The 12903-nt window shown below is 43.4% G+C and overlaps 1 protein-coding gene across 3 annotated transcripts in view; it reads right to left on the bottom strand.

The window, feature by feature from the left end:
* Positions 1 to 12903, bottom strand: part of trrap (transformation/transcription domain-associated protein) — a 141393-nt gene that overhangs the window by 53830 nt on the left and 74660 nt on the right. For all 3 annotated transcript variants that reach the window (XM_080456225.1, XM_080456227.1, XM_080456226.1), the window contains 7 exons: positions 12690 to 12836; positions 10316 to 10435; positions 7140 to 7427; positions 5732 to 5869; positions 4772 to 4884; positions 3924 to 4059; positions 772 to 963 (listed from right to left, as the gene is read on the bottom strand). In XM_080456225.1, coding sequence (XP_080312351.1) covers positions 772 to 963; positions 3924 to 4059; positions 4772 to 4884; positions 5732 to 5869; positions 7140 to 7427; positions 10316 to 10435; positions 12690 to 12836 — 1134 coding nt within the window. The remainder of the gene's footprint in view (positions 1 to 771; positions 964 to 3923; positions 4060 to 4771; positions 4885 to 5731; positions 5870 to 7139; positions 7428 to 10315; positions 10436 to 12689; positions 12837 to 12903) is intronic.

Below are 12903 nucleotides of genomic sequence, written 5' to 3'. Positions count from 1 at the left end.
TCCCCACCTGCTCACTTGCTCTCCTCTCTTACAGAGTGGTGATCTTGGCTACCCATCTATCGTAATTCCCTTTAGTGGAGTCAAAGGCTTAAGACTGTCTTTTTTTATTTTTATCTTTTATCTCAATTGCATAGAATGGGGGGAGAGAGACAGAGAAGAGATGAAAGCTGTTATCAGTGTCACTCTTCTACAACGTTAATGTTGCGGCCGCCTATGAAGCATCTCTTGATGGGTCTCTCTTGAAGAGTTTATCAGTGTAAAATGCTCTCCCCTTCCCCGACTGTTGTCTTGACTGATGCTTCAGCATTCATGAAACCTCTGAACAACAGACGCAGTGGACGGGTGGTCCATTTGTTTGAGGTGTGTGTGTGTGTGTGTGTGTGTGTGGGGGGGGGGGGGTAAAGCTAAAACGATACCCCCGATAACTCGTGTCAGACACGATTATGAAATGCAAGGATTAGTCGAAACAAGGGAGTAAAGTTGGGTTTATTGTACTGTTGTGCATTTAATCCCAGTGTCTATCTATGGCCTTCTAAACGGCATGCATTGATATCAATGATATACCATCATGGTTATCATGAAGGGTTGGTTATTTCCAAAGATTCATTGCATACTGTACGTGGAACTGTACTTCAGCGGATCAAAGCAATAATCGAGAAAAAAGAAATCAGTTTTGTTACATACGCAGAAAAACATCTGAGATCTACGAGGGCATGTGTACACACCTAAACTATGTATTACTGTGTTTTTGTTTTGTTCTTTAACGCTTACCTGAAGGAGCGGAGTGTGAACGTGGGAGACGATGTGCGGCAGCCTCCTCCACTCGCGTATGGCCAGGCTGGACGCCATCTCCACCAGCCTCTCGATGAAGTTGAGCTGCTGCTCCTCCGGGTGGCAGATGGCCAGGTAGCCACGGTGCATGTTTACCTTCCACGCCATCTCCTTGGGACAGCTCAGCTCCACCTGGGAACACAGACAGATGTGTGAAAAAATGCACACAAATTATACACTCTCAAACATGCAGCAGCAGAGCGTTTAGGCGCTCTAAAAAGACTCATCCAACATCTGGGGAAAAAAAGAGGCATACGAAATGAATACGATCCAAATTACTTTGTCGCACTAATTGAGACAAGATATGAAGGCAGGAACCTGAGGCCCTTAGTTGACAAAAGAAAAGTACCAATGCAGGCAGACAGTGGGAGTGCACTCTGCAGGACGTGAGGCAAAAAAAAATACCTTGCACTTTCAGATGTGATCAGTATCAGCGGGTTTTAATTAAATGAAAACATCCGAAACATCCGAGGGGACAATTTCGACGACAATTTCCTGCATAATGAAGTAGCTGTGGAGTAGGGGTGGGAGGGAGAACTTTGCACGCCGCCGTTGTTTTACCTATTCATTTCGTGGAGCAGCTTCAGCAGGGCTTTTGTGCTAATGACTAATCAACCTGTCTGCCCCTGACATGGAGGGTGGAGGAGAGGAAAAAAGGCACACCGCTATTGATTAAAACGCTGAGTGCATTAACCGCTACACAAACAATAGCCTTGGGGTGCCCGCAAAACGTCAAACCTGTGGATCACTGTGGTCTTTTGTCTGCGTATTGATGGGTGGTGTGCGTGTGGCGTTCCACATGCACGTGCATGCGTTTTACAAAGTGAGCAACAGACTCAAAGAAACGGATTGAGTGACAAAGACAAAAGGCACATTAGTGGTAAACACAAGAGGAATACTCTGTGAGTGTGTGTGTGTGTGCGTGTGTGTGTGCGCGCGCGCGCATGTATGTGTGCATGCGCACAAGCTTTCTTTTCCTACAGAGGAGAAAATTACAGCGATCGGTCAACATGCACTTATCAGTGGTGACACATGATGAATATCCCACAGACAGGGCTGCCCTTATCAAGGAGCTGGCTTAACCCATTAAGGCCTGAGGTTCTCATTCTACAAAATGCCTTTTAAATCCTAACAGTGTTTTTAAAAAAACATGTTTTTTTTTTTTTTTCAGTGGTTTTCACAACTTTTTCATGTCAAGGACCCCAAAATTATATGTATTTGGCCGCGGACCTCCATCTCAAAATATTTTGATCCAAGGACCCCCAGAAGCAAAGATTTGAGTTACAAATGTTTGCATTAAAACTATATATATTCAAAGATTTGCACACATTTTCGTGATTTTTCAAAAATAGCAGATCTACAAGCTCATAGCGCGGCACTCGGTGCCGCGCTATGAGCTTGTATATCTGCTATTTTTGAATAGCCAAAGTGTAAAATAATGCTTTTTTAGCTCAAATCAAAAAGTGACACAGATGCGTCCCAGGTATTAATGGGTTAATTGAAAGCAAGGGGACATTTGGATTCGAGCCTCACAGACAGGCGAATGGGCGAGCAGACTGGTGAAATGACTCTCTCCTCTCTCCTCCGCCACTCCCATAAAACCAATCATCCCGCGGCAGATGCTGGGGTAATTATTCATGCACGCAGCTGCTGTAAATATTAGCTGGTAAAAACTGGAGCCACACGGTCGAATAGGGGGGTTCGGGTATGTATTGGGAAAGGCAGAGAGAAATGGAAAAAAACGAGAAACCGGTACAGTGGAGGAAAGGGGAGAAGGAACAAACAAATGACCAAAAGGAAGGAATAAGGGAAGGAACAAAAGCGAAACGAATAAATGAATGAAAGAAGGTAGAGACTGGGGGGTGGGGGGGAGGTAGTGCGGGGGGGGCTGCTGTTGCCGTCCAGACAATTTAATTAGGTGTCACCTTAGGACGGAGTGCCTCAATGGATTGGTTCCAAGTCTCCTTGAAAGAGCAGAGCAGGGGAGTATTTGTTATGTGTCAGGTACTATCACACTCTTGCCACCGTGCCTACACTTTGTTTTAGGAAACATGAGGTCAATAAATTAGCCGCCCAAACACCCACAATGCATTTCCTACAGCTTTATGGGTCTGCTCGCTTCGCCCGCCTGATGCCCCGCAATATCAGGTTGCTATACGTCACGTTGATAAAAGACTGGGGGCATATACACACAGAACTGTACCGCAAACCAACAACAGACTATCAAAAAGCCAACATGGGAAATGTTTGTCAACAGTCTGAGGTGCACCGGGTTGTCTGGAGGCACTAGAGGCTCTGCTACAGTGTGTGTGTGTGTGTGTGTGTGTGTGTGTGTACAGTATACTGTATGTGCATTGGCACTGCCCTCACGATTCAATTTGATTACGATTCACCAGGTAACGATTCGATTGCGATTAACCTTGTAATAATTTGATTCGATGATGCATAACGCTTTTATAAATTACTGCACAACATGGCAACTTTTTCATCAGTCAATACAAGCAGTCATATACTCAACAACATAAATCTGGCTCTAAGCAATATGATAAAAATAAAAAAAATATTTTAAAAAATAACACAATTTAAAAAATATTTTTCACATTTGTGAATAGATTCATAATCGTCCATGTCCGCATCACGATTAATCTATGAATCGATTATTTTTGACACCACTAATGTGCATGTGTCAGTGAGTGAGTTTGTGTGTGTGCTATTGAGTCTCTTTGTGTGCATGTGTGCATGTATTTATACATAGCCTATTTGGGCTGAATTCCCCTGTGTATTTTAATATTAATAAAAATAATCCATTTTGAGAACAACATTCAAAAAATATAATATTCTTTGCTTCACTGCATTTTTCAACAACCTACTCTGAAATCCTCTACTATACGTCTATGACTTGTCCTTTAGCCTGCGTTATTCAGCAAATTCACGACCACTTTTAAATCATGGAGTTACAAAACATTACCGAATAGCACAATTAATGAAATTCAAAGTAAACAATGTTAGTGATCAAATCAAGACCATAATAATGGCACATTCAAGCTACATCGCTCAGCATAGCAGTGCAGCAGACTCCCTCTCTTACTCACCTGTACAAGAGCCTCCTTCATGGCAGCCCAATTGGAGACCCTCCACGCACACTCCAGCACCAGGTAAGGGTTGGAATGGCCTTTAGACTGACCGTACTCCGTCAGTGGCTCCCATTGGTTCAGCTCCTTAGAACAGCTGCGTGCCAGAAGAGAGAGAGATTGCTAACAGATGGCAATTTCTTCTCCACCATTTCCCACCACGGTGTGCTCCGTTGTCATTTAGAGATTCATTACCCAGGTGACCTATTTGATTGCTCATCATCTCGCTTGGTTTAGTTATCTTTTCCACTTATACACATGTGTGCTGTACACTGTTAATTTCGTCGACTAAAACTATGACAAAAAAAAATTGTCGACTACCTTTTTTCACTGACAAAAACTAAGCTATGATGACTAAAACTAAGACTAAATATATTGACAATTTCGTCAGCAAATAAAAACTAGACTAAAATGTTAGTGAGGGACTAGTGGAGAAGAGATCCAGTAGAACTAAAAGACAAGTCATTTTATGTTTGGTTGCTCTCTGAAAATAGCTGATCTACAAGCTCACGTGAGCTTGTAGATCGGCTATTTTCAGCATGAAACCAAGTGTAAAATCAGCCATTACGACGTCATCAAGGCACCGCCAAAATACATTTTAGTCGACTAAATCAACTGTAGATTTAGTCGACTATAACCTTACGATATCTAGTCGACTAAAACTAGACAAAAACTGAAACATTTCAGATGACTAAAATATGACAAAAACTATATGGAATTTGATTCAAAAGACTATGACTAAAACTGAATAAAAATTTGCTGTCAAAATCAACACTAGTGCTGAACACTGTTGAGATAGAAGGCTGTACCGTATCCAATGGTCCTCCCAGAGCTGGTATTCAGGGAAGATGGCTGGAGAGGCGTTAGTCCTCTCGTGGTCCTTCCTGGCTTTCTCCATGGCCCTCTCATAGCTCTCCTGGGCCTGAAGAATGGAGGGAGGGAAGGAAGGAGAGGGGGGAGACAGAGAGACGGATTTGGGGTAAGAGAGCTACACCACGGCTGACTCGGTTTGAGTTTATATGGGAAGAGAACCTCTCGGAATATTTGACATAAACTCAAATTGAAATGAATTTCTTCTTAAAGTCTTTTCCATTTCACAATTCCATGTCATCCAGATCTTGTTTTCATGGTGTTAGGATTTTGTTCAGAATGTAATATGATAGGGGTCTTCATCAGGGGGGTCCTCAGAGTTACTACAGGGGGTCCGCCAAATCTTTGTGTGAGATAGATTAACCACTTGAACCCTAGCAGGCCCTCATTGGAAACAAGTCCGCAAGGACTTGTATGAACGGACCTGTTAGACAAAGTATTTTAAATGTAACTGTGCTGTTTTACATTTTTTGCCTAATAAAATATTCAATCAATCAATCAATCCCTTTTCTGAGGAGAACTTTAGCCAAAAATAGCTGATCTACAAGCTCACAACGCCTTTGTAGATCGGCTATTTTTGGCAAAGAGTTACAGGTGTAGAGGGAAAAAAAAGCAGCAAAAGTTGATCTGAAACACAATTTTATACAATATAGAGGGGGTCCCTGCTTCATCTCTCTCTCAGCTAGGGGGTCCTTGGTCTGAAAACGTTGAAGACCCCTGTAATATGATGCCAAAAACGCCATATCACTCTATGTGTGTTTATTTCAGAAGGGATATACAGATGGTATTGTGCTGTGCTTATTCATTTGAATATCAGAAATGAACAGAAATAATTATTCAAGAAGAGCCATTTACAGGGACAGAATTGTCTCTGATGTCTGCGTGAAGTGAACCCTCACCTGCTCAAAGAAGCCATGCTGTTCATAGGCGATGGCTGTGGCCGTCTCTGGGAACTTGCACCTCTTCTGCCAAAGGCCTGCCCACATGTCCTCCTCCTGCAGCAGGGAGTACAGCTCTGCCAGAGAGTCCAATATCTCCTATTAGAACAGTAAAACAGCATTAGAATCTCCTATCGAAACAGAGGACAAGCATTTAGAATCCCCCATTGAAACAGAAGCCACTTTTATAGCCACTTCCCTCAGTAATGGCATTAAGAGGAATTATGCCGGCTTTTTTTAACACAGAACCAAACAAAGAAACCATCTGTGTGTGATTTCATATAGGATGCCGGCGTTGTGGAATCAGAGGTGTGCACAGCCGTGTCAGCGTCTAGTACTGTTTGACAGTGGTTTTTATTCATTTACAACTACTGTGTATCCCATGCATTTATTTCACAAAATACTGACACATAATAGACTGATGATGCAGCAGACTGCAGCCTCAGAAGCTCCGGTGCTGAAACGTTTTCCTTCACCAAGCTACCAAATAAGTAGAGCATGCTGAGTTGTATAACCTCAGTTTTTGTCAAAAGGTCTCCCTTTCTCTCGTTCTCTCTCTCAATCTGTCTCTCTTTCTCTGCTACACACTCGGGCACGCACAGCTGTCGGTAGACTTCATACATGTACAAAATATTTTTGTGTTTATTTAAACTAAGCCTATTCATATAGAGTAACTATTGCTGTTGCCCACTGTAGGGTCAGGACCGACTATTTCTCATTAAAAAGACGGACCTGTGCATCACTAATGTGTGTTTGTGGGAGAGAGAGACAACATGTGTACAGTACATGATGTATAACATTAAAATAGTGCATTCGTGTGAGCAATGTGTTTGTGCGATCAGACTTGCATTGGAGAGAAGCAGGAGTTAAACCTCGCCAACCCAAAGGTGGCATGAAAATGCCAAATCTGTCTCCTTAACGTATACAGCTTTTACGAGGCGACATGATGACGCAACATTACGGCCTTGAACAGGCAGTGTAAGAGGCTAGAGGAACCGTATTAGAATCCCCTGGCCTACTGAAACGGTTTTGGATACTTAGGAATTGAAACAGTATTAGAATCTCATTGAAACAGTATAATAATGAGTAAAGGTAGAACAAAGTCGATGTCATACAGGAAATTAGGCAAGGCCTTTTTAAGTGCGGCAGACAAACAACTGTTTGTGGAGATCATTTTTCGAGAGATTCAGAATCTTCTAACTTACTGTAACAGTCCATGGCTCAGAGTCCCAAGAGGAAACACCACTAACCTTCTGTGTTAGCAAGTGCCTGGAGAGACCTCTAATGAATATTTGAAACAAAAACAAATCCGGGAATTTATGCTTTAGCTTCAAACCACCATCACCATCGTTCACCAACAATCCCTCACCTGCTGCGGCGGCGTGATGCTCTCCTGCTCGTAGAACTCCGTGCTCTGCTTGGGTTTGCTGTGCAAGCTGAGGCCCTTCTCGAAGGCCTGCTGCTCCAGCATGAGTGTCGAGCGCAGCCACAGGTTGTGAGTCTTCCCCAGGTACTTGAGCACGCAGGGCCGGATGGGAATGGGAGGCACACACTGGGACATGGCCTCCACGAAGCAGTTGAGGGCACTGGGCTGGCAGTCCCGCTGGGCCTGGTGGCTGCCGCTGCACAGGAACGGGCTCATTTCCCCCGACAGAGCCTGGTATCAGAGGAGAGGAGAGAGGTACAGATATAGTCTTTAGAGAAGTCTCTCTTTTTTTACTGCAGGCTTCCTGAATGTAATACTGCAGTTTTACTATAATAAGAGGATGGGAGCGACAGGACATTTTGATCTCTTTTCAGACACCAGAATACACTGTACATGTGGAAATGGGGGGGGTGACAGGAGCAGCTATACACACACAATGCCAGAGAGAACGCCAGCAGAGAGAGAGAGCCAGCACAGGCAGACTGACGAACAGTTTTCTCCCCCAGGCTGTAAGACTAAATAAGTCTTAAACGATGAACATGTTCTGTGGTATTACGGTCTTGTATGCTGATCTGGGTTTTTAAGCAGTTTTTAACCTTTTAGATAAGTTTAGTATTGTTATTTATGTACCGTTTTCTTTATATTTATGTGTATTATGGAGCACCGCCAAGATAAATTTTCACAGTGCATGTACTTGTACAATAAACATCTTGAATCTGGTGCAAAGTTATAAAGGATTTTGATTTAAATGCACAAGTTTTAATTACAAAACTGTCACTCGGCCTGTTACAATGACATGACACGGCGGACGGGGACATTTAAACATGTAGTCTCCCTCTTAGTGAGGCTATGGGAGGTTGCGGTTGCAGACCCAATTTTGCACGCAGTTTGGTTGTGTACATTCCGGGGTTATGGACTAGTTTTTGAACATTTGTGAAAATGCAAAAAGAACCGTTTCAGTGTACAAGTTTGGTTGTACTTGAGCACCATTTAAGAAGGAAATAACTGTCGGCAGCATTAATGGACCTAAGATATCATTATAAATGCATGAAGGGCGACTTCTGCAATGGCTACCGTGGTATCACCGACCACCCAGCTTAACTTTAACTGCGGTGTATCGATGTTTCATTCAAGGGATGCAACACAATGCCTTATTCCAGGAAAGGGGAGAGCTGAGAAGATGCATGGGGACAGTAGGTTAGGGGGGGGGGGAAACATGCGAGAGGCTCGTGCAAATAAGAGAAAAGAGACGGAAGAGGAGAGAAAGAGCAGGCAATCTGCGGTCGCGTTTGTGCAATCTTGAATGACTGGCACCGTGGCACACAGAAAAATAAAACGATGCTGACTGTGATGAATATCGTTTCCGCTGCTCAATATTAGCGTGAGGAGGCAGTAAACAAATTCGCTTTAATTTGGTGGGCGGTGAGCGAGGCCTGTGTGTCAACCGATGCCGAGCTAATGGGGGGGAAGAAAAAAAATCCATCCCGTCTTGCTTTCCCATGGAATTATCAGCCTGCCCACATAGCGGCCCAAGCAAAACTGTAATCACTCTATTTACTCCATAAATTGATTTCCTGCAGCCGTGTCCTGAAATGCCAAAGGGTCAGATATGTTATGGGGGAATTAACGCACTCGTGCCTCAGAGCCTGTCGCAGTGTGAAAACTTAATTAAGACACCCATCTTTTTCTATTTCCGGTACTTTTCAGCGTTTTAATGGCAGAATCACTTCGAATCAGGGCCTTTCTTACGTGCTTCTAAATAATCCAGGCATCTGGTTCGTTAAACTCGCCCGCTGGGCTAACGCTTCAGTATTTAACATAAATTAATCTGTCCTCATTAAGTGGAATTGCGCATTTTTCTGATGGAAAAGGGATTGCCAAGGTCAGAGTTAGTCTTCTTTCTTGCACCAGTGATAAGATACATGAGAAGGGAAGTGTATGCATGCGTGTACTGTATGTCAGATATAGATGCTGAATAAATGTCCAAAAAATATCAGAGGCACAAAGCTGGAAATAGAATGTGTGTGTGTGTGTGTGTGTGTGTGTGTGTGTGTATGCACGCGCACGCTCAGTGTATGAGCAAAACTGCTGTCTGCAAAGTCAAACCAGACTCTGTAAGACACGTGTGTATTCATTCATGGCATGCTAGTGCGTGTGCCTGTGTGTACTGAGACCGGCCAGGTCAGCCCAGGGCCAATGACCCGTGTCAGGGAAGCGCGATGGTCGGTTTGGATGACTGATGAAGACAGGGACCGGAGATGAGTCACATGGGCACTGCTGTCTGACCTGTCTGTGTACTGCTGACCTTCTGTCAGTAGATCCCCCAGGTAAGCTACTTTCTCCAGGAAATGGGAACAAATTAGAGCTGTCCACTTTTTTTACCCCTTTTCTTGTTTGTTTTAGTTTTTTTCCCCTGGCATTTCGGCTTTATTTCGATAGCGACAAAGAGAGACAGGAAATGCGGACAGAGAGCAGGGGAATCATACATAGCAAATAGCGCGGCAAGCTGGGAGTGGAACCGTGGACATGATGAAGAGGCATTTTGCGCCCATGTTATATGGGTCCTAACCATTCGGCCATCGGGTTGCCCCTTTTCTGACACTCTCCTAGGTGATCGCAGTTTGTTCTTTGCCATCACTGTTCCTTGTTCTGTTTCACACACTTGAGCAGCTCCTAGATCTGTACTGAACTGTAGACTCCCTCACTCAGTGACGTGCTCACTAAATTTAAAGCACTAGTACCGTGTCAGTTTACATACCATACTTACATCAGAAGAAGCATTGCACAATGAATTAATTGTGCAAACGCGTATATCTTTATTTTAGTTTACACAACAAATTAAAGTATAACACTGGAATATTAGCTACATTGAAACATTTCATTTACAATGCCTACTGTAGTTGAAGCAACTTAATGTGATATACAAAAATAGAATACATTTATTCCAAGCTAAGTTCGAACTTAATTAACTTTATGCCAATTGTGATCAGAGTATCTACTAAAAATAATAGGCAATTAGGCATTACCATTGTAGCCGTAACAACAATAAAGGCTCAAAAGGAGAGATTCTCTAAAAAGCAGGTGGAACGAGGCTGTGGCGAGTGACTTAGTATACTCACATGCTGCTGTCTGTCGGAGAGAATCTTCCAGAGACGAGGGAAGAGTTGGACCCAGGTCCTCTCTGCCAGAGGTGTAGAGATGTGACACAGCTGCACCAGGGCATTGAGGAGCGCCCCCGTCTGTCAAAGAATGGTAAAAAAAAACAAATGCTCAATAATGGCAAAATATGAAGGGATATTAATGACGCTTAATTTAATTAGGAGCCCTATTCACATGAGACCAGTCTCTCAAGCATTACAGTACATTCTATGGACAGAATGTCCTAACCTAGAATAGGCAGCAAAGACTAAAGCTTGGCATTTATACTTGTGCTTCATTGGACAGAGAGGATGTTGGGTTGAGATTAGCACAGATGTGCCAATTTATCTCAGATTTTGGTGACCCCATGGCCTTTCCTCTAGCGCCATGCTCAGCCCCAGCTTTCCATGTGCAAAATAACTTGTTTGCAATCTAAAGAAGCTTGTTGAGTACATAGCCCAGAAGTTGAACCCTAACTATTTGAGGGACCATATACCCTATACGCCATTGTGCCACCATCAGTGGCGTGTCACGTTTTTCTAGTGTTTTTTTTAGACACGAATGAGGTAATATATTCTCAACTTTTCAACACATGGCATGGAGTCACACCCCCACCTTCCTGTTTTTAATAAGACCTGCGGCATTTGGCACGTGAAGCACTCCCCCCACTGGCCCAGGCCCCCCCAACATACCCCCCCCCCATACCCTGGCCTCTACCCACCACCACACCCCAAGCTATCCAATAGGATTCTAGGATGAATCCAACTGATTTGGGCTTTTCCTGTTTACAAAACAGTCATACACGCCTGAACCAATCAAATCAATTGGGAATTCATATAATAAATGTACATAGAGAAAAATGTTGAGCAAGCGTTTTCTCACCAACGATGGACTCCTGCAAGTAGGCTATCTGATGCCAAAAATAAGAAAAGAGCTGGATAGAACTGTAAAACTAGAATAAACATAGGAGCAGAAGGTGGTGGGAATGTGGGAAAGCAGGGGGGTTGACAGTTTTCAAAACACTGTCTGCATCAGTTACAGTACATAAAGTTGCGAACTTGCATTTTTAAAGCTACAGTTTGGTTGTGCACAAAATATTAAAGGCATTACAAAGACAGGACCACAGGTGACTGTCATAATACATGTAGAGGAAAGATCACATCCAGGGACAGGCGTGTCAAAATATGGCAGCTATTTTAAACACTTAATTAAAGCATTTGTCATCATGATACTGTATGACTGTACTCCCCATGTACTGTTTTGTACCCGACTTGCCATTAAATAAGACCATTATCTCCAGAACAAACCATTTCCTGTTTATCAACACTGAACAATTTGTTAGCACTACTGATAACGAGCTGATTGGCTATGACTATGTTGAATATAGCCTTATATAAAACCTTGTTCACTTGTTTTTCATCACCATGGTGATGAGCCACATATGCCTGTCTTCTGGTGCCTTAAAGCTTTGCCTTCCATTTGGTCTCAGAGGTGTTTATTATCCAGGGTTCCTTGATAAGGACCCCAAGAGTTCATTAACATTTCTCCGGCGGTGCTACATTAAAACTGTCACGAGTCAAAACAGATTTCAGTCCCCGCCCTGTGCTCCAACGTTCCGGACCAGCAGGCTCTGGGACAGCTTTTTCCCACCAGGCGACCCAGGCTTATGAACAACGGACTGTTGCCTGTCTGCCTCTAACATGCACACACTCAGAGGCAGCTGTGAATACACAACCGCACACAAACAAGCCAAAAATGACATGTATAAAGGCAGAACCTATACACCCCAATGTTATATTTTAAACACATCCCACACAGATGGGCACCGACACTATAGAATGCATGTACATAGTATACACATACTGTATATATGAGGTAGGACCAGGGTTGCCAGATCTGCTTATTATAATTTCCCCGCAACATTTTATTTGAAAATAGCCAATCTACAAGCTCACAACGCGTCGCGTTCTGAGCTTGTAGATCTGCTATTTTCAAATAGCTGATGTATATGTTAAAGTGCTCATGTGGCCCATAGTCGCTTCATTTGGGGTGGTTTTCCTAGACCTGGTTGCTCGTTTCTCTCACAGAATCTGGCAACACTGGGTAGGACCCATGCACACAGCAGCTAACACTTGTGCAGTTGTTATTGGATTATATTTTATTCCTTTTTTTAAATTTACCATTATTACCATTGTTATTTTATCGCCTTTTTCATGTCGAGTCACCGAAACCCAAGACATTTACGCTTGTATAAATATACAATGAGATTGAACACAAAACGTTGTTAATCTCTTGAATGTTGAATTAAAGGGGTGTGAGGCCACACTGTTTGATTCTATAACGCCCCCGGCATACCTTGACCTCCCTCAGCGAGTCCAGGAACTTGTCGTGGCGGTTGGTGAGCATGTGCAGCTGGTTGCCGGCGTCCCTCTCCGCCTGCTCCTTGGTCTTGGGGATGGCCGTCTGGTCACCCGGCGCCAACTCTATGTCTATCTCCACATCCTGGCACAGAGTGGAGGAAACAAGAGAGAAAACATATCTCCATTACGACAGCTTTGACATTTTCCCC

The sequence above is a fragment of the Gymnoscopelus braueri genome (genome assembly GCF_963280865.1).
Source record: "Gymnoscopelus braueri genome assembly, chromosome: 17".
Lineage (NCBI taxonomy): Eukaryota > Metazoa > Chordata > Actinopteri > Myctophiformes > Myctophidae > Gymnoscopelus > Gymnoscopelus braueri.
Note: the sequence above shows the minus strand (reverse complement) of the source record. Positions and strands in the feature narration are given on the sequence as shown.